At 39.2% G+C, this 26022-nt stretch overlaps 1 protein-coding gene across 8 annotated transcripts in view; it reads left to right on the plus strand.

The window, feature by feature from the left end:
* PPFIA1 (PTPRF interacting protein alpha 1) overlaps positions 1–26022 on the plus strand; it is a 155786-nt gene that overhangs the window by 42658 nt on the left and 87106 nt on the right. For all 8 annotated transcript variants that reach the window (XM_030200741.1, XM_030200744.1, XM_030200743.1 and 5 more), the window contains exons 3-6: positions 14995–15096; positions 18236–18400; positions 19024–19098; positions 22358–22459. In XM_030200741.1, coding sequence (XP_030056601.1) covers positions 14995–15096; positions 18236–18400; positions 19024–19098; positions 22358–22459 — 444 coding nt within the window. The remainder of the gene's footprint in view (positions 1–14994; positions 15097–18235; positions 18401–19023; positions 19099–22357; positions 22460–26022) is intronic.

The following is a 26022-nucleotide window of genomic DNA, read 5'->3' on the forward strand; positions in this document are numbered from 1 at the left end:
TGTTGGAGTCCAGATTTTGGGGCTTATAATCACATTTCAAAATCAACAGTTAAGAGAGAGAATATGATGGAACCTGTGTTTGCCAAAGAGTCCCACTTTTGATTTGTCTGTCCATAAAACATTATCCCACAAGGCTTGGGGATCGTCCAGGTGTGTGTTTGCAACTGAGATGAGCATTGATATTACTAACATATAAATTTAGCTCATACCTTTTTAGATAATAGTTCAATGTGAGTTACATTCAGATACAGTATTTTTCTATCCCCAGAAGGCTTACAGTCTCAGTTTACATCTGAGGCAATGGAGGGTTAAGTGGTTCTTCTACTAAAGCTTAGCTCGAGTTGTCTGCAGCAGGGCCCATTTTATTCCTATGGGCCCTGATGCAGATAACTCAAGCTAAGCATTAGTAAAAGATCCTTTATGTGACTTAACAAGGAGTAGTGGTGGGATTTGAACTCTGGCTTCCCTGGTCATCAGCCCAATGATTTAACTAATGGGCTACTCTTGGATAGCATGGTTTTCCACCTTGCTACTCTCCCATGAATTCCATTTTTGCCTAGTCTCATTCTTATTCTGGAGTCATGAACACTGACCTTAGCTGAGGCGGAGACCTGCAGTTCTTTGGATGTTCTTCTGGAATGTTTTATGACTTTCCAAATGGGTTGGTCCGTGCACCCTGGAGTAATTTTGACAGGCCGACTGGCCACATCTGGGAAGATCCACTGCTGTTCCAAGTCTTCTTTATTTGCAGATAATGGCTCACTGTGATTCATTTGAGTCATAGAGCTTTAGAAATGGCTTTGTAACTGTCACAAAATGCCTAGCCACCTGCCTGGGGTTACCCCGTGGCCACTCAGAGGGTCTATCCCCAGCGCAGCTGAGGTCCGCCTGCACCTGCTGCTTGTGCTGTACACTAGTGCCCTCCTCCCTCTGACTGTGTCATAACCGCCCCTGGGCGAGAGTCTCCTGCTCCCAAATTAGCCCCAGTGATTTCTAGGTTACTGGAGGCCACACTCCCAGTGGTCCCTCAGTTCCCAGAAAAGCACTCACAGACCCAACTGTATTTTGATCCCGATCAGCTTTCTGCTTTTTTAATAGCTAGAAGTGATCCTAGTTAAAGATATTTGAACAGAAACACGCCTATTTCTCAATTTTAATGTAAAGAGATTACTTTTGATTCTTCTTTTTCTCCAGTGTAGGAATATTGGACTCCTATTGTGGACTTTTATGAAGCTATAGAGTATAATTTCTTGGTTAAAATGGTTATCAATAGAAATCAAACAAAATAAAACATGGAAAAGAAAATAAGATGATACCTTTTTTATTGGACATAACTTAATACATTTCTTGATTAGCTTTCGAAGGTTGCCCTTTTTCGTCAGATCGGAAATAAGCAAATGTGCTAGCTGACAGTGTATATAAGTGAAAACATTCAAGCATTACTATGACAGTCTGACAGGGTGGGAGGATGGGGGTGGGTCGGAGGTATGCATGGGGACATCAAAGCATATCATTGATATTCTAACAGGATGGGTGTGGGTAGGTGAGGGGTGGGGTGATCAACAGAGACATACAGCTTTATGGTTTATAATGGGCTAGGAACCCCAGGTCCTTGTTAAGTCCTTTCTGTTGGGTGTTAAAATATTCAATCATTCTGACTTCAAAGGTCTTATGTTCTTGTATGGTTTTAAAGTTACCTTTCAGTATTCTCACTGTGAAATCACTGGTACAGTGTCCTGGTTCTGTGAAGTGCTGTCCCACCAGGGTGGGGGCCCTAATGGCTGTATTGTTCATGTGATGTCTATGCAAATTGAATCTTGTCTTAAGCATCTGGCCTGTTTCTCCAATATAGCATCCTTTGTTACATTTTTTACACTGAATGATATATACCACATTGGAAGATGAGCAAGTGAAAGATCCCTTTATGTTGAATATTTTTCCTTTGTGGGTAACTGTGGGGTCCTGTGAAATATTTTGGCATAGTTTGCAACTGGATAAATTACAGGGACGTGTGCCCTTCTGTTCCTTTTCAGTCTGTGATGGAAGTTTACTTCTGATTAGCTTGTGTTTTAAGTTGGGTGGTTGTCGGAAGGCCAGTACTGGTGGGGATGGGAATATCTCTTTCAGTAATTCATCCTCCTGGAATATAGGTTGTAGATCTCTTATGATTTTCCTCAGTTTTTCCGGCTCTGGATTGTATGTCACTACAAGGGGAATTCTGTCTGTGGATTTTTTTCTCCTTGTACTGTAACAGATTCTCCCTGGGTGTTTTGAGGGAGGAGGCAATATTCTTGGAGATTATTTTGGGGTTGTAGCCTTTCTGTTTGAAGGATGCACTCAGGCTTTTAAGGTGTCTGTCTCTGTCCCCTGGGTCAGAGCAGATACGGTGGTATCTTGTGGCTTGGCTGTAAATGATGGATCTTTTTGTATGTGAAGGATGGAAGCTGGAGTTGTGGAGGTAGTTGCATCTGTCTGTGGGTTTCTTGTATATAGATGTTTGTATACAGCCATCACTGATTGAGACCGTGGTGTCCAAAAAATTGACTTTTTCTGGGGAGTAGTCAATTTTGAATCTGATTGTAGGATGGTATGTATTGAAGGCAGAATAAAATTGTTTCAGAGTTTCTTCACCCTCCGTCCAAATCATAAAAATGTCATCGATGTATCTGGTCTGGTGTGTATTCAGAAATGTCTCTTCCAGCTCAGCCATAAAAAGGTTGGCATATTGGGGTGCTGTCCTGGTGCCCATCGCAGTGCCCATTATTTGCAGATAGATATCATTGTTAAAGCGGAAGTAGTTGTGAGTTAAAATGAATTTGATTAATTTTGTAATAGTTTCTGGTGAGTATTGATGGTCCAGTGTGGATTTTTTTTTAGCAGTCTTCCACATGCAGCTATGCCATCCGCATGTGGAATGTTGCTGTATAGTGATTCTACATCCATCGTGACCAGAAGGGTGTTAGGTGGTAGTTGCTTGATGTTTTTCAATTTATCCATCGTGACCAGAAGGGTGTTAGGTGGTAGTTGCTTGATGTTGGTTAAAATGTAATTTTGTGAATCAGATTATTATAGTGGAATATTTCTATTGCAAGTGTTATGCTTGGTTGGAGGCGGGACTGGTGGTTTGGGAGGCGCGGGGATAGAGCTGGGCAGACATAGGGTCTGTGCCAGAGCCATGGGAGGCGAGGCTGGTGGTTGGGAGGTGGGGATAGTGCTGGGCCTTATACAGTCTGTGCCCTGAAGCGGAGAGGTACAAATCAAGGTAGGGTATACACAAAAAGTAGCACATATGAGTTTATCTTGTTGGGCAGAGTGGATGGACCGTGCTGGTCTTTTTCTGCCGTCATCTACTATGTTACTATGTAACACACAAACCACCAGGATTCTTTATCAGTCCAGACAGGCAGAACGAACAAACAATTTTGTTCTCATAAAAATATTGAACCGTGGACAAAAATGTGCAAATTGCAGTAACTGAAAAATGAATCAATTAGAAAGCTAACTAAACATCTATATACTGTCTAAACAGTACCTGGGAAGATCAGGACATATAATTGTTGACAGAGCCTTAGCAAAGAGATCTGTCTTCTTCCAGGCTAAGACTGAAGTAACAGCCAGCAACTGCTGGGTAATTTCAAAACTCCAGGCCATTCAGAGCCCAGAACAGTCAAGTTTCAAATAAAAACTGGTTACATCACTGCAAGGCACTTCCTATTACCTGTGTGCCAAATAATAGAAAGAGAAGTCAGTGCTCTGTAACAGCTTTAAGCATATGGCCAAACAGAAGAAATACACTTCAGTCATATTTAAGACAGGAAAATATCCAATGCATTTTACATGCTTAAAACACACTATTTCTTCACAGTAATCCTTTTCAGATTGTTGTATTTCAATAACTTTTTTCTCATGTCTTCTAGAATTTCTTTTGATCATAGCATAGCATAGTGTTCTCGTAGAAACTTTGCAGTGACAACTGAGGTTCCATATACAATGAGATTTAGATTCAACAGGTCTGGCTGCAGTCAAGCCTGGTTGGTTTGAATCAGCTGAATCAAATTATCAATTAAATTTGGTCAATTGGTTGCGTAACTAAGAGGCAGTTACTTTTTCAAATGGATGATATGGATGATGGATGATTTTGCTCCTAAATAAATGAAGTAATAATTTAAAAACTGTGTCATGTTACTCAGGTTCCCTTTGCCTAATAATACATTTTGTTTAAAGACCAGAAACCATTTAGTGTGACACATTTGCAAAAATAGAGGAAATCAGGAGGAGAGAAAAACCTTTTCACGTCACTATAGGTAAATTATTTCTGTGCTCCTGTGTTGTCCCTGTTGAAGGCCTGATGCTATAGAATGCCATCCTGTTGGACATTGGAGTCAGAGAAAAATTATTTGGCTTTCCTCTTTCCAGATATTTAGTTTTAGTAGGATGGGCATCTGAGTGGTAGGTGATTGAATTTTCCCACTTAGGCCCTAGGAACAAACATTTCATTTCCATTTCTTATACACTGCCTCAGCATTCAAAAACAATTGAAACAACAGTTTCCATCAAACAAAAATGTCAAACATAAGTACATAACCAATATCACAATAATAATACACGTACTGCCGGATTCTATATAGCATGCCAAAATCAGGCATATTCTATAACAACTTGTGTTGCTTAATTAGCTTAAGCTAATCAGCATTGATAGCAGCACTTAACAAGCAATTATGAGCACTAATTGGCAATGATAATTTACATGCACAATTTGCTAAGTGTATTCTGTAATGAACTGTGCCTAAATTCTAATGCACACAGTTCAAAAGAGGCATGGCTATGAGTGGGGAAATGGGCATTTTGCAGGTGTTCCAAAATTTATATGTGTAGTTATAGAATATGGCCCAATGCGCTTAAATCTACATGCAGGGATTTAGGCCACATTTTCGTTAGTGTAAATGGAGGTGCATAGTTTTAGGCACTGGGATAGCAACTAAACATATTCTATATACCTCGCCTAAATATAGGTGCAGCTTATAGAATACGCTAGACAGAACTGTTTACCTAGGAAATACAGTCAACAGCTGTATATATTGTTATACTTCCCTAGTCATTTGATTTAGAGTTTCCGTTTGCTATCACATTTTCCATATGATTTGAAAGTTGACTTCTCGCACCCATTGTAAAATGTTGGGGCAACTATATTTTTAGTATCCTGTGTTTATTATTTTAATTACCACGTGACTGGACAGTTGGAGCTTTTGTAATTCTAGTAGAATTTCAGACTTTGATGCTTGGGCCTACCCAGAAACCTTTCAGTGCTGTTCATCAATAGTTTGGATTAGCACAGTTGCAGTACATCTGTGTAAGCTCCTGGATTTGGGCGAGCCAGGTCAGCACAGTTAGTGATTTGCCTCCTTAATTTGCAGCCAGTACTGCTGCAGTTTGTGGGGCAAGCTAGGTGTGCAGCCTGCTTTGCAAAGGAAAGGGTGGAGAGAGGTAGCACAGGAGAGGAGGGAAAAACTGAATAATTTTTTTTTTTTGTTAAATGCTGATGGTGGTTGTAACTGGAGAATGAAACTAATCTTTGCCTCTGGCCTGCATTATCATCTGAAAGACAAGGGATGGACCAATAAAAATAAAATAGTGGAACCTTGGCGCGAAAACTGATAAAAGATAGTTTATTATGATAAACTGTAGATCTACATAAAACAAATCTCCAAAAGAGAGTGGAAATTCAGAAGATAAATTCAGACTCGACATGGTTTCGTGTTTTAGCGCTGAGCGCCTGCATCAGGCGTCAACAACAATCTAAAGCCGCAAATAAAATATACATGTGTAAAAAAATGAAATTAAGAACATATGCTCAAACTGTATCTAAAACTGTAACTTAAAAACTATTAGACAACTGTGTGATTCTACAGCCTGCTGAATATTATGTGCCAGCGATTAACGATGATGGATAGATGCTGAGAGCATATATTGATGTACAGCAACATATTAACAAACACATTTGTGATAAAACAGCTTTTTGATAGTTCAAATTAAATATCTAGTTGTTTGTGCATTTAGCAACTGAAAAAAATACCAAAAGTGGAGAGCCATGTACATTTAGGGGGCCTAAGCCACGGTAGCATTTTTAGCTTGCGGTAGAAATTAGCTGGTGGTAAACACTGAGACGCCCATCATATTCCTATGGGAGTCTCAGCATTTACAACCAGCTGATTTCTACCGCCAGCTAAAAACAGTACTGCGGCTTAGTAAAGACCCCCTTAGATAATAAATGCCGGTTCTTTTTATATCAAAATTAAAAGGGTTCTTATAAATTAGACAATAACTTTTTAAGTTTTTAATACTTGATCATCATATGTGAAAGTTATTGTCTAATTTATAAGAACCCTTTTAATTTTGATAGACAAGGACCGGCATTTATTATCTAAATGTTATGTATGGATCTCCGCTACAAAAACTTTGCTGTTTCAGAACATAAACACATATGTGCCAACACAAATATTTTCCATGCCCACATTATTCATTTGTTATTTCATATTAGCATATATTGTAGGTTAGAACATTCTGTTACCTCACCCCCCCCTTCTACAAACATGGAGGAAAAAGGCCTCATAAACCATCTGTTGTGTTGTACTCAAATATATATTAACATAAGGATAATCACCAAGACTCAAATCATTGACCAAAAAACTTCCTGCCTACTGTAATTTCACTTTATTTATTACATTTGTATCCCGCGCTTTCCCACTCAAAGCAGGTTCAATGCGGCTTACATAGTAATAGGGAATACAGTGATACTTTATCATCTTCCAAGTATTATCACAGTTCATATTTTAATTATGATTTTTCTTTTATTTATAAAAGACACTCATATTGCATTTGTAACCAAACATCGAGCACACTTGTTTTGTACTCCTGACAAGGAGTACAAGGGAGAGCGTGCCCAATTGAATTCAGCGTCCAGTCTCATTCATCTTCAGACATTTATGATTCTAAAGTGGATGCTCCTGCCATGCAATCGGCGCATAAATGTCCATTTTTCTATGTATTTTAGAACTGGCTAGTCAGCAAATCCTGTTCTAAAATATTAACAATCCTCTCAAGTTCCATTAGTATTTTAGAACATAATCTGCTGACTAGAGGCGCGATTACATGAGGCATGAGTGTACATTTCAGAATCAAACGAACAACGTGGGTATGTAAACATTTGTGTCAGTACACACATTTATGTTGTGAAATAGCAACAGAAACGTTTTTGTGGCAGAACATAAATGCTCGTCAGCCATTTAAAAAATATAAATGTTTATTTTTCCTCAAAGCTATCGGAGAGCCTGGTATAGCTTGCCAGTTTTGCTTTCGGTTGGAAGGGAGGGAGGATTAATGGGGAAACCTCTAATTCCTCCAGTGGAGCTCTGCTCAGTATGAGCAATTCCTGAAATCTAGACATCCCGGATATTAGGTGTAAATCCTAATGTCAATCTTTTTCACATAGACATGCATTCCCCTTCTGAAATGGGGAATATACATTTATTTTTTAGGCTCACCCTGGTCCCACTCAAAACATGCCCAGATCATTCCCTCTTGCCATATGTACATTATAAAGTTTTAATTATAACAACCTAGTTCTTCTTTAAACTGAAGCAATTAGATACCGACACCAAAATTCATGGACCTCATCTGCAACTCGTTTAACATAGAGACATCGCCCTGTGATGTGCAGAAGTCACCATCGGTCCAAAACTTACATGACTTATGTTTAAAATGCTAAATGTATTCACATTTCACTTATTCACTAAAAAGGACCCAACCGAGTTGCTTCCGATGTCCATGAATTTTGGTGTCTGTATCTAATTGCTTTAGTTTGAAGAACCACTGCGTTATTATTGTTGCTCATTATATGTTGCTCCCGCTTATGAACTTTTTGGGTATTATAAAGTTTTAGACATGTGTATTCTGGCTTTGTAAAATTGGATTTATACGTTTATCCGGTATAATTGTCTGAATGCCAGTTTATGCGTGTTTAAACCTGAATAAAGTTTCTAAAATAAGCACCATTAGCTCTCCATTTTGAACCACTAACATTTTATAAATCAGCTTGTGAATTAAAATGTCTCAGAAGCATGTTGCATTTATGCGAAGATACTTACAGTGCTTGCATTTGTTCATAAGTGAAAGTGCAGAGGAACTGACCAGCTTTAGGAAGCAGCTGAGTTGGTCTTTGTTCCTGGAAGTCACAGGGAACAGTTGTGTTCCATAATACTTTGCAAGAAAGCTTTTCTTTTCTCGTCTTCTTTGGTCCTTTAAAAATAATCTCAAAGTTCATCCAGTGCAAGGCACGCCTGCCTGGATAGAATATGAATATCTGCACCAAGTTCATTGAACTAACCATTTTTGATGGCTGCAGGATTTCGGATACAGTGTTCAGGCTGTGGTTTATTTGGACAGTGTACTCTGCTCTGAAACCGTTATATTACTGATTGTTGAGAATTCATTTAGAATAGATCTTTCCATTTTTTTGGTCGTCGGTAGTAATGTGCACACATACACATAGGTCATTTTAGTAACCTTTTGTGACATTTACATGTAAATGGTATATATATGTAAATGCCAAGTTTAAAATACTACTATTTAGCAACTATTTAGCATTTCTATAGCGCTACAAAGCATACACAGCGCTGCACAAACATAGAAGAAAGACAGTCCCTGCTCAAAGAGCTTACAATCTAGTAGACAAAAAATAAAGCAAACAAATCGATTAATGTGTAGAGGAAAGAGGAGATGAGGGTAGGTGGAGACGAGTGGTTACAAGTCAAAAGCAATGTTAAAGAGGTGCTATTTACACTTGCTGCGGGATGCCCAGTGATTGAGGAGGCAGTTTGTGCTTAGCTCTCTGTATTACAAATGACCTTTAACATATAAAATAGTTGTCTTTTAGGAGACTGGCCTCTTAATTGGCTGGTCTTGACTGTCTTACATAATTTTCTGGTATTAAGCTCTCATACAAGGTGCTAAGTGATGCTGTTCTTTTCGTCAACATGTGTTTTTGAAAATGCTTGTTCTTGCTTCACAGGGAGAGAAATATACGTGTATTTCCTGTGCCCTTATACGTATTTTACAAAGGCTGTGTGTTTCACCGGCCTTTTGTAAAATAAGCAAGAAATTGTGAATGTCCCAACTTGGAAATTCTGTTTTTCAGCTATGAAAAAATGAAGCTTTTTTGTCTTGGTATATGCACTTATCACACAGGCAAGATTTTTACTTTCATTTGACATACTATTTAACATTTTTAATATATATTTTTGTAGTAATTTGATGGTCTGAGTTGACTTTTTTTTTTTTTTTTTTTTTTAAATCCTCCAAACCAGAGGTGTAGCGAGACCTTGATTTTTTTTATTTTTATTTTTTTTTTTTGGGGGGGGGGGCATATTTTTCCCCGCCTCCCAGCCACTCTCTTCCCCCACTGCAACCTAAGATACCCGGGCTGGTTGGGGCACTAAACCCTGCCAGCAGAAGCATTCCTGTGGCAGTACTCAGTGTTGCACTGCCTGCCTTGCGAAGCTTGCACATGCTCAGTTTCATTAAAACCAAGCATGTGCAGGAGGGAGGGGGAAGCAAAGCAGGCAGCGCAGCAGCGAATATCACCCCAGGAAAGCTTCTGGTGTGGCTTGGGGACCTCCGCCTTTGGGGGGCCCAAACCCAAATTGAGGGTGGGGAGGACTAAGTCCCTCAATGCCCCCAGTGGCTATGCCACTGCTCCAGATTAGATTTAAAAGGATCCTCTTGTATTCAGCAAATGCATTTATTGTTTTATCAAACCACTTTCTCTATTAAAGCCCTTCCATTTACCAAGCCATCAGTTACAGATAGTTCCACTGTGGCTGCTGCAGATCCTTTCCTGTAGCACTATTTAAAGGTGGACCATGGGAAATGCAGGTCAAAGAGAATTTACTTTATTTTTGGAAACAGTTGAAGATCTTACTTATGGTTAGCAGCTGTATTTAAAAGTAAGCACAAGAGTTGTAGGTATATATAGATGGTGCTGGTGCCCCTGCCCATGGGATTGTAGTATATTGATGAGATGTCTGTGTGTTGGTATGTGTTTTTGTTAGCCACTTTCAGTAACTTTTGAGAGTTGGTGTGTGTCTCACTGTTCAGCCCAGCCGCTCCATATGGATTTGGCTCACTGGTAGAATCATGCCTAAAAGAATCACACTTTATTTTGTTTATTCACACCTACCCTTGCTGAGATAATATTAAACCATCTCTGACCTCATGTGCAACTTTCTTTAAATCAATCACCTTATTTTCTAACTCTTCTTACTCTCTCACCTGTCTGCATGTCCCATCTTTGCTTTACTCTTCACTATCAATTATAATGTTCTATTACGTATTGTGTTGACATTATAGCTAGTATACTATGCCATAATTTTTATTATTTGAATATTTTACCAATGTAATTGCCTGTTGCTCATGTTTGATCTATTCTGTAAACCGCCTTGAGTGAATTCCTTCAAAAAGGTGGTAAATAAATCCTAAAAATAAATTTGTGTTATACACATTTTTCAAGGGCTTATTGTATATCTGGGGTTGAACTGTAAATTAATTGATGGAATTCTTTAAAATGGTCTCTTATGTTACATCACAGACTGTAGTGCGCTGACCTAATTAGTCCTCTTGTCATAGATGATACTAAACATCTTGTGGAATAATCAGAGAGCAGTATGCGTGTATGGTATAATTTGTCACACTTGTCTAAATATGGCTGCGCTTGGATTCAGCAGTGACAGGGAAGTTTTAACATTCATTTAGTTTGTAGCTGTTTAGGAAAAGTTTTAAGTGTAAAAAGATAGGGATTGTTTCTTGGCACAGCAATATATACTTTGCGTTTTGTTTTTTTGTGATGGAAGGTTGGCGGTGGATCACATTTTTGTTTAAACTATTTCAGCCATTCTGCTGTTTCTATGGTGTGCCGGCCTTACAGGCTGGAAGAGAGCATGTGACTGACTTTTATCAAAAATGTAAATATAGTTTCAGCTAAAGACATATAGACAAATCAGATCTAAAAAATGTTATGCTCAATGGAATTCTCGTTCGCAAATGCAGTAAAGGAAACTTACAAGATTTTACCTTGGGAATCGCATTTCATGTTTGCTTTACGTATGTGTTGGTGGTTTGTTTCTTGCAGGTACATAGGGCTAGATTTTATGGGCCCTGTTTACTAAGGTGTGTTTTCATTTTAACGTGTCTACAATTAGCGTGCGCGTTAACCATGTAGGTGCCTTTAGAGATATTATAGGCGTGCACACAGTTAACGCGCATTAAAAAAGCTAATGCGCCTATAACACGGATTAGTAAACAAGGCCCTATATATATAGCGCCTGAAAAATGCATGCGGAAAAAAATTCCACCAAGGCATATTCTCTAAAGCACGCCTATATTTTATAGAATAGGTTTAAATTTCCACATGGTATATAGAATATGCCAAGTGCTTCTACACATAACCAAATTTAGTTGTAGCTGTTTATGCCATGTTTTATTTAGTGTAAATCCCAATGCCTAAATTAGGCGCAGATCGGGTGTATTCTATAATAATGCACATAGATTTCAGAAATGCTCCCACCCCGCTCATGGCCACGCTCCTTTTCAACTATGCGACTTATAGAATACGTTATAGAGTACACTTAGTGAGTTGTGGAAGTAAATTTTGATTAATGCCAATTAGTGCTGATTGCTTGTTAACATCCAATTAAAAGCGCTGATTAGCTAGTTAACCAATTAAGTTATACACACTGTTATAGCATATGCTTTGATTTCCATGCAGATTTTTAGGTGTGATATATAGAATCTGGGGGATAGTGCTGTTTTGAAAATTTTCCATGCACCTCATTTTAGTGAGGATTCTTTTTTTAAAAAACACATATACTTTGCAAAGTTGCCCACATTTTTAGTTCCTGCCTCATGGAACATATCGTGTTCCCCACTTCACCTCACCCCCTCCCCTCCAAAAACTGGTAAAAATATGATTATGTTTTGGCACTATGCATGGACCTTTTCCTACAAGCAGGGTGGGGAATTTTGAAAAAGCCCATTTCGGTGTGTAAAGCACTGTTTTACCCAGAGAAATGGCTTTGAAAGTTACCCATTTAATGTTAAGTATGATGTCTGCTTCTAAGTCCTAAGTGCTATTAATCAGCCTAACCATGCAAGTATTGTTGGGTCATGACCAATTTGAAACTGTAGTCTGTCTGAAGCTAATTGTGAAAACAGAATAGATAAATTATTAATTCTGCACATTCAAGTAGACCATGAATAAGTACAGTATGAAACAGACAAGGAAATTCTTACATATTCTCCACCAGGGAAGCATTGCTGTCATGTTTTCTTATCTGGCATGTTCATATTTTCTGCTAAAGCTTTAATGAAAAGCAGCAGTGAAAATATAACTTTTTTTTTTTAAGAGAAGCAAGCATCAGATGTATTTAGCAACTCCCCCCCCCCCCCCCCCCCCCCCCCCCCGGTCCCCAGAGCCCAAATAAGAAACCACTGCCAGACTTTGTTCAACTGCTGTTCTAATTTCTCCACTAAAATACTGTGGGCAAGTGCATTCCTCTTTTGTACATAACCATTGATGGAAAATTGGCATGTGTAGAGGCAGTTTAATAGAAGGGGGGGGGGAGGTAGGAGTTTGGAGAGAGTGAAAGGAGGTCATCTTGTTACAGAACTGTGTATACTTCCTTTTACTTTTTACAAGTAGCAGAATATACAAGATTTGCAATAAAACTGCTCTCTGAATCTTACCAGCTACTTTTCTAAATGTTTCTGAACTTCACAGGTGCTACCAGCGTACCTGTGCACTCTGGCAGACTCTGGTTTCACCATTTCAAGAGATTTGTTTGAATAAAACCTCTGAAATCCTCTAACAATTACTCCAGCAGCCTAAATGAGAACAAATGTTTTATAAAGTCTAGACACAAACTTGTTTTTCTTTATTAACCGCAAGGGATTTGTGTTTAAAAAAAAAACCCAATGCAAAACATTTCACTGCTAATGAGATCTGGTTTTCTGTAGCCAAGTCTAACTATGGAAATCGGACACTAATTTAAACTGTCAATTTTACACTCCACTCGAGAAGTGGTAATGCTGTCAGCCAGCTGCACAAAGGAATGTTTATAGCAGTGCTATAGAAAAATTGATTTAATGTTAGACATGAGGTTTTTTTTGGGGGGGGGGGGGGGTGGGTTGAAGATTTGAGCTGCAAATAATCTGAGCTCCTTTTTAAAATATTTTTTGTCTGTTGATTAAGGAAACCATAATAACTAGAAATCTTTGAGTGGGAAAACACACACTCATATTGTCAGCTTTGTTTGACAAACTCTATGGGACTGGATTTTATTGCAGCATCTTTATGTTGTCGGGAGGAGGGCACTTCGTATGTTCTATAAATAGTGGCTCTTGCATGCTTGTGTACCTGAAGATGGCAGCGTGCTCAGAAGCAAGATGACAAAACTGTCCTAGACAGGGATTGATGTCTTACAATTGGCCACATTCTGTGGCTGGCGGCTGGGATTTATCCTGAGCCATGTACATAGAAATAACTGGACAGACTTGGTTGGCCAGTTGGTCAGGTTCCTACTGTTTTCTTCAATGTTACTGCCTGTGAATGAGATGTGACATCATTTCAGTGTTTCTACATGAAGACAGAACTTGTGTTGCCTTACTGCATGTTGTGAAAGACATTTCATTGGAATAATGATCTTGATTTGTGCTTGGTAACAAGAAACCAAATCCCTATGCATGTGATGGGTCAATATTTAAAAAAACATTTATGCGTTGATGCTGGTGCCATCGCAAGTGGTTTAAAAAAGTGTGGGGGCCGCTAAACCTGTAATTCCATATGCGTACATAGGTACACATCTAAAATTGTACAGCCAGAGAAAGTTTAACAGGTATAAGTGAAATATCAACTTTGGACATTTGTTGAATGGAAAGTGCCACTGAATATATGTACAGTTTGAAACTGTCTAAAATATACACCGTCCATGCTGCTGATTTAAAGGTCTCTTAATTTATTTTTTAAGCTAGATTCAACTTTTAATTTTAGGACTTAATACTTTGCATATATTGGACTGTGAAAATAACACCATATCAAAAGCATGTTTTTGTTTTATTGAGAAGACAAACAATCCAGCCGAAAATTATAAGTATTTTTGATAGTTTATGAATTTGTAATGCCAAACTGTACAGAAAAAATTGGACTCATATGAGCCTGAGGAAGCAATAATGCTGCATTGTTTGCTTCTTATATGATGGTCCTTTAAAAATGTTTCCAGATAGTTTGCTGTAGAGAGTCTGAGAGTGGTGTTAATAGATATTTTTTTATTGAGTACATAAAAGAGGGTTCTTGCATTGTTTACCTTTTGTTCTGTCATTTCATGTGTTTTCTTCATGCGCAATTGCCTTTTATTTATTTAGTTATTCATTCTTGTATCCCACTGTTGTCCAAAGTGGCTTACAATTTACAGTTAGGTTGAAAATTATAATACTGGTTTGCAGTTAGGAAGTGGAAAGGACATCGATAGTTCATTTAGGGGTATGTTTACTAAGGCACGTTAGCGTTTTTAATGCGCCTATAAAGTTAAGGCGTGTTAAACGCTAACGCGCCAATATATTCCTATAGGCGCATTAGCGTTTAATGTACGTTAAAAACTCTAACACGCCTATAGAGCACCTTTGTAAACACAGGCGTTAGCTATAGAATTTTTGAAGAGGTAGGTTTTCAGTTCTTACAATACTGGTTTGCAGTTAGTTTATCCACATGTCTGTGTGTCTGTCCTTTGGGAATCAGGAAGTTCAGGCTTCTGTGTTTTTTCTTTTGAGCAGGTTGGCTCTGTTCTGTGTTTTGCTGCTTTCTTGAGGAATGTGTTCCCTAGTGTCCTTTGGATGTTTGCTGTTACATAACATTACCCTTTGGAACTTGGTTTTTCTCTGGTTTTCTAGGAGTTTGCAGCTCTCACTAAAGAACTCAACGTGTGCCGGGAGCAGCTCCTTGAAAGGGAGGAAGAGATTGCTGAGCTGAAGGCAGAAAGAAATAACACAAGGGTTGGTAAATTATTTATCTTGCTGTGTTTTGTTTAGGTCTGTTCAACACTTATGACAAAGGCACTTAACCTGTACTGAGGAATTTTAAGTAGAGCCCAAACTTGAGGGCAGGGGAGGGGGAATGAGGAAAGAGGAAGATCTATCAAACCTGGACCTGGCACCTGCCCTGCTGAAAGGGACGTAATTATTATTATTATTAACATTTGTATAGCGCTGTCAGACGCACGCAGCGCTGAACATCCAACATAGAGAGAGACAGTACCTGCTCAAAAGAGCTTACAATCTAAAAATAAGACAGACAGACAAAACAATTAAGGACAAGGGAAGTACTGGGTGAGAAGGAACAAGGGGAGGGCAAATTGAGTAGTGGCTAGGAGTCAAAAGCAGTAGTGAAAAGGTGGATTTTTTAGCATAGATTTGAAAACAGGTAGAGATGGAACTAGACGTATAGACTCAGGAAGTCTGTTCCAGGCATATGGGTCAGTGAGGGAAAAGGAACAAAGTCTGGAGTTAGCAGTAGAGGAGAAGGGGGACGACGAGATTTGTCCTGTGAGCAGAGTTCATGGGGAGGAATGTAGGGAGAGATGAGAGTGGAGAGCTAATGGAGGGCTACAGAATGTAATCCTGAAAGAGGGAGAGTCTGTTCAGATGGGACAAAGAAGTGCTGGAAAATCCAGGCTTAAGCAAGATTTCACTTCCTTTCCTTCCTTATTTTATTATTTTGTTCTTTATTGGTGTCATTTCTCCAAATGCTATATAACCAACAGTTGTTTTGCCATTCAAGAGTTAAAGCTTGCTACTACATTTTGTATTGAAATGAAATGCCAAATTAATCCATATTGGCAAAGAAAACATCCAGTGTGGGCTAGATGGAAAGATGTGATTTAAATTCATTGTGTGCAGAAGCTTTTTATAGTTCTTCTCCTTCTTTGAAAAGCTCTTACATCTTATCCATTTACCCACTAATTCTATAAACTTGCACTCTCATATTTACCCTGAGTACCCAAAGTTGCTCATACAAGTTATAGAATAGTGGCACTTATGCATGCAACTTAATTTAATGAGCTGCTAATTGATGTTAACGAGCAATAATTGCATATGATTGTTAATTGGTGCTGAGTTTAAACAAATGTGTTCTAGGATTCTCATAAATGTGGGTTCTAGAATATTAGCAGTTTCGCATGAGTATTTACACCAGCTAGCAAAGTTAATGCTAGTGTTCTATAACAGTAGTCGCACGCCTAGTTGCTGATATAGAATTTGCACTTAGCGTGGCTCATCCCAGCGCCTAACTGTAGGCGACTTTTAGAGAATGACCAAAGTGCCAGCTGTGCCTTCATCCTCTTCCCAATTCCAGCCCTTCCCCCATGGATACAATTTTAACTGCCCAATTTAATTTAAGACAGGGTTTTTAATGTAGTGCGATCCTTTCCAGTGGTATATCTCAAGGCAAGTTATATTCAGGTCCATTGTGTGTTTACCAGCAGGTAGCAAATGAGTGAACTGTGGATTTGTATGTGTGCTGGCCCACACATAGCTCACTTTGAATATCCTGGCTGTTTTGTTTTATTTAAAAAAAAAACAAAGCAGAGAGGTTCTTCAGCATCCTGTGGTGGAACTGTTCAGCTGTTCTAATGGATATTTCTTTATTGGAATTTATTAACTGGCTTTATGAAGAGATTCACCCAAAACAGTGTACAGCAGGGAGAGTTTATTATAAACCTTACAATTTTGTTAGCATAACAATAGTTAAATTACCAAACAAGCAAAAATACAATCAAGGAGGTAAACTTGGAAATGGCAAATTAAATGCTAGTAATAGGTCTAACATGATGCAGTAACAGAAATATACACATTTAACAACACTGTAGAACAATCATATAACAGAAATATGATAAATGTTATCAGAATACGAATGATACTATAATACACTGCATAGAAGAACATTAACTGCCACCATTACAGAAAAACAGTCAAGACACATGCACTGTTCCCTCTAAGCTGAGCGGGAGCCCTCCACCTACAGTCCTGTCATTGTGGGGGGGGGGGGGGGGTGCTCTTTCAGGATCACATTTTCAAGCTCTGTAGGACTCCAGGGAACCCACCTGTCCCTAGCAATTGAAAGCACAATATTGAAGCATCACCCCCTTCCCCCCACAGCAGTGCAGCTGGAGGACTCCCACTCAGCTTAGAGGGAGCTGTGGAGACATGTCAAATAATCAGTCTGAGACTGAATGCTCTCTAGTGCTTTAACTGTGTAGGCAGTCATCGGTCACACACCTATTCAGTGCTGATGCTTAACTTTACATGCTGGCTAGGCCAGCTAAATATCAGACCAGTATTTATTAGAGGTTTCTTTAAATACAACCCTAGGTATTGAGTGTCTCTTACTCTTTAACATAAGCCAACTCTGCATTATTCGTTGGTTATCTCAAGTCTTCACAGCCTAACCTATACAAGGCTAGCCTTAGATATCGAGGCCTTGGCAGAAATGCCTGGTAACTTACAAAAGGGACATCCTGACAATTCTGAATCTTTTAATAAAAAGCTATATCTATTGAAAAGGATGAAACATTTTATATTTTCCAATTTTTGTCTTCAAGCATTTCCAAATTTGTCTTCAAGCATCTTTGTTTGAAGCTCTACTCATGTCAGTGTTGTCTAACGAGATACAGGTTGACGATCAGGTATATTTTAGTGGTTATATTTTATATTGTAATTGCCTTTGGCAACAATGTCTTGCTTGCTGCAGAATTTTAAACCTTTGCACTGTTGTCAGGGAAGTTAGAGATGAATTAAATGCATATTGGGATAATTCTTTATCTTTGTAGCAGTGATATGAAAGGCCTGTTTTGCCCGGTAGTGAGTAAGGTCTGTTTGGTTTAGCTTGGCATTCTTTTGTTTAATTGTACCTATGCTTCCTAAATTCTTTGAAGGCATGGAAATTGTCCTACTTTTGAAGTACCATAGAGTGGTTTTATCTAATAGGCCTTTCATTCTTGTGTTCAAGCTAGAAAGACTTTTAAAATTGCCTTGTTAAATACACCATAAATAGACTCTTAAGTGCAATATGATGGTTGTGTCAGTATCAACTTCCTTGTTCTCACTTTTTCACCTGTCTGCTTTTGTTGTGTTTCAGCTCTTATTGGAACATCTGGAGTGTCTCGTTTCTAGGCATGAGAGGTCTCTCAGAATGACAGTGGTAAAAAGACAAGCACAGTCTCCAGCAGGAGTATCTAGTGAAGTGGAAGTCCTCAAAGCACTAAAATCACTATTTGAACACCATAAAGCCCTTGATGAAAAGGTACTAAACCTTTTGGCTGACACAACCCTCTCTATACTGGTGATATGTTTTATTTAAAACAAGCAAAAGTGGCTAACAGTGTGACCTACTGAGTGAAAAGGTACCAAAAGTGGGGTATGTGACTTATTTATACCCCAAGATAGAAGGATATCAGCTACATAATCCTGCAAAATTTCAGCTTCTGGTATGGACTAATTATGTCTTTAAAAAATGGGAAAGGTTTATCAATAAAAAAAGTAATTAACCCCAGAAATCACGTACCCCCCTTTAGGTACCTGCAGTTTTTAGGCTATAGAACATGAAAAACATCAAAGTTGTGAGAGAGATTTCATATTCCCATTCTACCGACCCTATAGTACTACAAAATCTTCTTTACCCCTCAAACCTTTATAGCCTTTCTCTGTTACTTGTAACCCCACTTTTGGTACCTTTTCGCAGTGTAGTTCTTCCCAGAATGTTCTCTAGAACTGTTGTTAATCAAGAATGCAAACTCCAGGGTGGGCATGTTGACTTCCAAGTCGTGCTCAGCAGTGCAGAGAACTGGGCCCATGGGATTCTAGTCAATAGTTGCCTTTCAGATACCTTAGGAGGTTTCAACTGTATATGCTGATTATCTTTTGTAGGTGAGAGAAAGACTGAGAGTGGCACTAGAAAGGTGTAGTTTATTGGAAGAGGAACTAGGTGCAACACATAAAGAGGTAGGTTCAACATTTTCTCCTGGATGGTTTTCCATATTTAGGATTTGATTTTCTAAGGCTTCCTCCCCACCCCCTTCTGTGTCCAAGGGGATGAGAACTTAGTAATGCAGGCCATTAGGTTCTGTTAGTCTGTTGTGTTAAATTGCTAATATTTAAGCATTCATTTATTGTCATAATGTAAAAGTGATGCCCAACTTGTGGCCTGACCCAAATTCTCATTGGTCTGCGATGCCTTTTTTATTTTTAATGTTTTTTTTTATTTTTAGCACATTTATTCGCTGCATGGCAGAAGTGGTGACCTGTGTAGTATGTGTGGAGAATAGTGGTTGGTGCTGCATACACAGGGTGTTGTGGGCCAGTTAAATGATGGTCACTGGAGCACATAAGAGACTGTAAGTTGCCTAACAATCATTCCTACTCTTGCAGTCTATCTGGGCTGGCCTCTTTTCCTCCCAGTTAACCAAATCTGCAGCTTCAGAACCCTATCGTTTATCAGCACTGGAACAGTAATTTGCATCCACGTGCTTGGGAGTATTGGAAAGTCAGTAAAAATTAGTGCGTGCTTCCAGCCGACAAGTGTCAGTCGGAGCAGCAGGGTCAGTAATATAGACCTGTTCTCGTTCCTATCACTATAATCTCCTCTGGTCTTTTGTTTACTTTTGGCTGAGAATGAAATTTAGTTGAGAAGGAGGGGCAGTCGGGTCCAGTGAGCTCAGCAGTTTTATTTTCCTCTTGCCCCTACAGCTAGATAAAGGATTATAGAAAATGACAACAGACACAGACCATATGTCCTGTCTGCCTATCCACACCTACTTCTAATCTATACAATCCCTTCCTCTCCCCCAGAGATTCTCTGTGCTTGTCCCATGCTTTCTTGAGTTCAGACCACTGCTGGGAGGATGAAAGAGGAGTGTGTCAGAAGTGGGATTTGAACCCAGGCTTCCACTTGGAGGCTTGAAGACCTCTTGCAGGGAGGGACACATGCTTGAGTTTAGCATCTTAGACCACTCGACCATTCTGACAGAGATGGTGAGAGATGGCTAAAAGAGGGAAAGATGTAGAAAGAGGAATAAGAGGAACTGGTGAAAATAATTTGAGGAAGAGAGAGAAAAGAAACTGGGGAAAGGGTGAGTATAAAGATGTTGAGAAGTGGCTTGAAGTGACAGAAGGATGGGAAGGGCAGTGGGGTAAGAATTATAGATGGGTAGACATTACTGCTGAGGTGTGTCGGTGTGGCTATTTTAGGAGGGGGAAATGGCATGGATGTTTTGTTTGGGACCCAGTGGAAAATATCAAGTCTGACACAATTGCAGTGGTTATGCTGTTCTGCAGTATCCTTTGTAGTTTAGGGGGCCCTGAAACTGCATTAGATCGGTTTGTTTAGTTTTCATCATTACAGACCTGGTGTAGTATACAGGTCTTGAATATTTCATGAAGCAGCCACTTGGCCCTTGAGCTAGTGAAAGTCCATCACTTCTCTAATCTACTGTCAGTGGACAGGAATCTGATCTGCTGTTATTGGGCAGAGATAAATTCACAAGTACAGTCCAGTAATTACAAACTTACAAAGCATCCACTTTTGTAATTGTTCATGGGTCACTGTTTCAGTTTAAGATGTAATTGGGATTGAAATTTTATGCGCACTGAATTTCCTGCTTCATAAGGGCTGTGTTTGTCATCTTAACTTGCGTGACATTTGTAACACTTCTAATTATTAGTGGAGTGTGTTGTGCTTGAGATTCAACAATGAAACTAAATGCCATTGTGTTACTAAATGAGAGTGTTCTACCATCTTTTAGCAGGGTGATGTCCAACTTGCACAACCCTTCCCATTCTCACACAGATTTTTATTTGGGTGACAGGTCAGCCATCGCTGTTCTGATATTGGTTAAGGAACTGCCTCTTGTAGAGTCATTTTGATACTTGGGAATCATTGACACACAGTTTACGTGTACAGCTCAGGTGGACTCTTTAGTCTGCCGGGGTTTTATGGCTCTTCGTAAGTTTCATGCAGTAAGTGGATTTGTGGATGAGAAGTCTTTTCAGGTTCTACTTCATTTTTTTTTTCGTATCTTTGATTATGCTAATGGAGTTTTGGTTGGTATTTCTGTTGAGAATTTAAAAAGCTTCAAACACTTCAGAATGCCGCCCTATGAGTTTTGGGTAAGGCAGATTGGTTTGTTCATATTAACACCATTGTATTTACGTTTTCATTGGTTGCAGGTGTTATATAGTTTTATTGTTTTTATTGTGTTCATTTTAAGTTACTGGTTTTAACTCATAAGGTTTTTTATGAGCAGGCATTGAGGCATATTTTCAAAGCACTTAGCCTTCCAAAGTTCCATAGGTTTCTATAGAACTTTAGAAGGCTAAGTGCTTTGAAAATGAGCCGTCTCCTTTTATCATATTTAATTGCCAAGTATGTCCCATCGCATTCATTGCGATCTTTAGGTTCACTTAGTTTTGCTAACAGTTCCTGCTGTAAAAGAAACTCGCCTCGTGTCCACAAGGCGGAGAGTTTTTTTTTTTTTTATTTGGTGCCCTCACAATAGAATTCTTTGCTGCAGACCTTGAGGGGAGTTCAGTCTCTATTTATTTTAAATGCCTATTAAAAGCACATTTTTTTGGTTGGCGTTTGGTGTAACCCTCCCAGGTGGCTAGAAGGAATTGAGGGGAGGCCTGTTTAAAGAGATTGTGTTATGTTTCTTTTGTAGTGGATGTGTGGTGTTCTTTCCTGTTTTTAATAGAGTTCTTGTCTGTTTGTTTTTATGTTTTTATAATAATGTAAATTGCTGTGATCTTATGTATTTAAGCTAAGCAGTATAGCAAATGAGATAAACTATAAACTATGACTCTGAACCTCACTCTACTGAAGGAAAAAAAAAAAAAAGCAAATCCATTCACTGATTAAAGCCAGGGAAAAAAACATGACTATAGGCCAAACATTGAATTTGTGAATTTACTGCAGTATGCTTGGCATTAATTTTTATGTTTAAATTATTTTTCTTAAGACCAAAACGGTAAGGAAATACAATACACAAGTAGACTACAAATTGTTACTCACCCCTGCTCCACAACCCATACAATAAATTGCCACAAAGAAACCTGGCAAGACAAACCAAAACCAGGAGACCTGGATTCTTATGACCTCCCAGATATAGCGGAAGAAACCCCAGAAGCTCTACAAAAAAAAAAGGAAAAAATTAATAAACATACTTCAGCTTGCATTGATTTTAAGACTAATTCATTTTGATTTTAGCTGATGATTGTGAGAGAACAGAATAATCAGAAGAAAGTGTTCATCGATGGGATGCCAGTTGTAAATCACGAGAAGGAAAATACACCAAACACTAATGGAAATGTGAGTTAGCCAAATTTGCTTATTTTTGTTACATTCATAACGGAAATGTTCATATTATTAACCTGGAGCCCCCCAAAACTATTTTTTTAAAAAAGTGGTCTTGCCAAAGGATATTAATGTTCAGAGCATGGAACTAGGAAACCTGAAGGCCCAAGTTTTTAAATTTTGTTTCTATTTCAGATTTCTGAACTTTGAACATGTCACTGGACATAGGTGGTTCCATGGTGTCATGGTTACCAGTCAACTTTAAATCAATCAAGTGATCTAGTTTAAATCTTGGTGAAACCTGGCGGTATGTGGTGGGATTTTTTTGGTGTGACTTTAACCTAGTTTTCTATAGGGAAAACTGGTCTTAAAACAGTGATCTTCATTTTTTATTCCAGTGGGGGCCTCTTTGGCGAAAATACCTCAGTGTGAGAGTGAAGATCATCATTGGGCAAGTGAACAGCACTCTGGGCACGAGGGATTCTCCCTTCAATGAAACAGTTAGCCTGGTGGCTCCCCCCCTATGATGATATGATATAGCTGTTTACACACATTTAGAGTGACTTGTGTAACTAAAAAAATAAATAAAAATTATTATACTTCCCTAAGCTCTTTCTGTCCCCCTAAGTCCATATACCCCCCACATTCTCTATCCATGTCGCTAAGCCCTTCGACCCCCTCCCCCCCCCCCCCCCCCCCCCCCCCCCCCACACACACACATACAACCACATGTTCTCCCTAGATCCTCTCTACATTGTGACCTTCTCCATCTAAACCCCTACCAGTCTCGGTACTCACTCCCACTAGTCTGCCTTAATCATCCTATCTCTACTCTCAAACCCTTCAAGCTGGCCCTCACCCCAGTTTTTAAATTCTTCCTATATTCTCAGCAGAGGCTTTTTGGCTTTTGTAACAGCTGTTCTATTTTCTTCTTGCAGCACTTGACTCTTCAGTGAGTTTGAGCTGCACAGTGCCCTGATTCCTTCACTGCTTTTTCAGTCTTGTGCAAAAAGTGTGGGAGTTTGGGAAGTATGTGGTTTCAAAATTACTGAAAGCTACTTGGTCCAGGCACAAAACAGACATGTAGTGCCAGCAGCAAGTCTTGTGTCCATCCCCATACCCAAGCACGTTTTTGAACCACTCATCTGGTTTCATTCAGATTTCTGCCATAGAGTATGGCGCCCAGTGGTCCCCAGCTCATACGTTTTGTGTGACCCGGATGCCCCGGACTTCTAGGTTCCCTTTTCTTTCTGTAAGGAGAGAGGCCCGTTCAACGTGGCTGAAATTTCAGGGAGACCAATGCATACTGTGATGTCTTTAAGTATTTTTAAAGCTGTCCTTTTGTGTTGAGTCATCTGTTGATGCACTTTTTGTTCTAGTGTCCCCTTACGAGTCAAATCTGGGCACTACTTGCAGTTCTATAATGGCATGTGGGTAGAATAGAGCATAAGTCTGCATTCACTTGCACTTATGCCTGTTCTATGGCAAGCATAAATGTTGCACTTAAGCATATATATTACAATATTCTATAAGTTATGCATTTATATGTTGGTCCTGTCCAGTCTGCTCCTATATACACACTTCCCTTGCAATTATGTACTAAAGCACTTAGGGGGTCTTTTACTAAGCTGCAGTAGCGTTTTTAGCACATGCCAATGATTAGCATGTGCTAAACACTAGAGACGCCCATAGGAGTATAAAGGCGTCTCTAGCATTTAGTGCACGCTTATTTTTAGCGCGCCCCCAAAATGCTACGTCGGCTTAGTAAAAGGTCCTATTAACGGTGCTAAGTGCAGTTATGCACAGAACTGCCAATTTAGGCATCACGTGGCATGTAACTGCATCCAATATAGGGACCATAGCAGCACGCAATTTTGCGCTACAGATTATAGAATGAGAGAGTTTAATGATGTACTCGTTAACCAGAAATTTACATAATACATATTGACATAAAGCCACGTGAAATTTTCTGTACTAAAGAAATGTTCACGTGTCTCCCTGGTTTTTGTTTTTTTAACTTCCTTTTCCAGATTAGAGGAAAATGTTTTGTGGAGTAAACAGCCTGGAAAACCAGTGAATAATCAGTGCCATACATGACTGTTAATAAAATAGATGAAATATTATTTTCAGTGCTCTAAATAGTCCCAGCAAACTTGACTTTGACCTGGTGCAGGTTCACACAGCACAGTTCTTAGAGACCATTCAGTCTTCTTTTTTTTTTGGGTGACCTTTTTTCCTAAGTCCAAGGACAATAGAAATAACCATTTGCTGCAGAGCTGCTTTTAAAAAGAAAAAAACAATTGCCTTGAGTAGGTGTGTGAACAACCACCAGCACTGCATTCTTTAATAGGAACATGCTTCCTTTTTTTTTTTTTTTACTTGAAGCAGCTCCTCCACTTTGGTCTTTCCCCTTCTGCTTTCTTGGACTCAGATTGAATGGGTGGTGAAAGGTTTGGACAAAGCTAGACAGGAGAAGAGTCCCATGGCCCATTGGCTTCAATTCTAAGAGTGATTCCAGTTTTGCCAAAACCTGGAGGAGTGTCAGAAAAGAAGTGCCAGTGGTGCCTGACTCTTACTGTAACAAAATCTGTCCTGCTCACGACAAATCAGGAGTTTGCCAGAAGCACAGCAAAATGCCAGTGAGTAAAAATAGAAAATTTGCCAGGCAGTTAGGGTAATTCAGTAGTGATCTTACCTTTATGAATATTACACATTTTTTACATTAACGTTAGATAATGAACAGTTCCAATGTTTGGATGGGTATTATATTGGGGCAATTCCCTTGCCATACATTTATGGTAGAGGTGCCTTTTTGTAAAGTAAAAGCCATAGTTTTGCTGAAAAAAAGTGTACTTTTTTTTTTTTTGAAAATGTAATGTTAAAATGGCCACTGCAGGGTGCACTCAGGCTCCTGTGTCATGTGATCATCCTGGGGTTAGAGATCATCTCTTAAGGCTCCAGGAACAGAAAGGAGAATGGGTGCAATCTAAGAGCCTTCGTCCCAAGAGGAGATAGCCAAGATTCACTCCTTGGATATCCATCATGAAAACTCAGTGCAGATATCGGGATCTTCATAAAACATGAAAAAGTGGCCTATCCAGTCTGTGGAGTGGAGGAGTAGCCTAGTGGTTAGTGCAGCGGACACTGATCCTGGGGAGCTAGGTTTGATTCCCACTGTAGCTCCTTCCATTGACTCAGGTACGAATAAGTACCTGTATATACTATGTAAACCACTTTGAATGTAGTTGCAAAAACCACAGAAAGTCGGTATATCAAGTCCCGTTCCCTTTCCTCTTCTGTGCATCCTGACCAACAGCTCAGTCCCTTCCTCTCCCTCAGAGACACCTAGGACTAGATTCTATGTATCATGCCTAAAAAATCGGCACCAAAATGAAGTTCACCTGAACGTATTCTGTAAAGTACACCATAATGTAGGCATACTTTATAGAATAAGCCTAAATTTCCACGCAGTATATAGAGTACGCCGAGCTCGGCTCCGCGCAACTAAATGTAGTCTCGGGCAGTTACCAAGTAAACTTTGGTGTAAATCCCAGCACCTAAATTATGTACGGACTGAT

The sequence above is a fragment of the Microcaecilia unicolor genome, chromosome 4 (assembly GCF_901765095.1).
Source record: "Microcaecilia unicolor chromosome 4, aMicUni1.1, whole genome shotgun sequence".
NCBI lineage: Eukaryota > Metazoa > Chordata > Amphibia > Gymnophiona > Siphonopidae > Microcaecilia > Microcaecilia unicolor.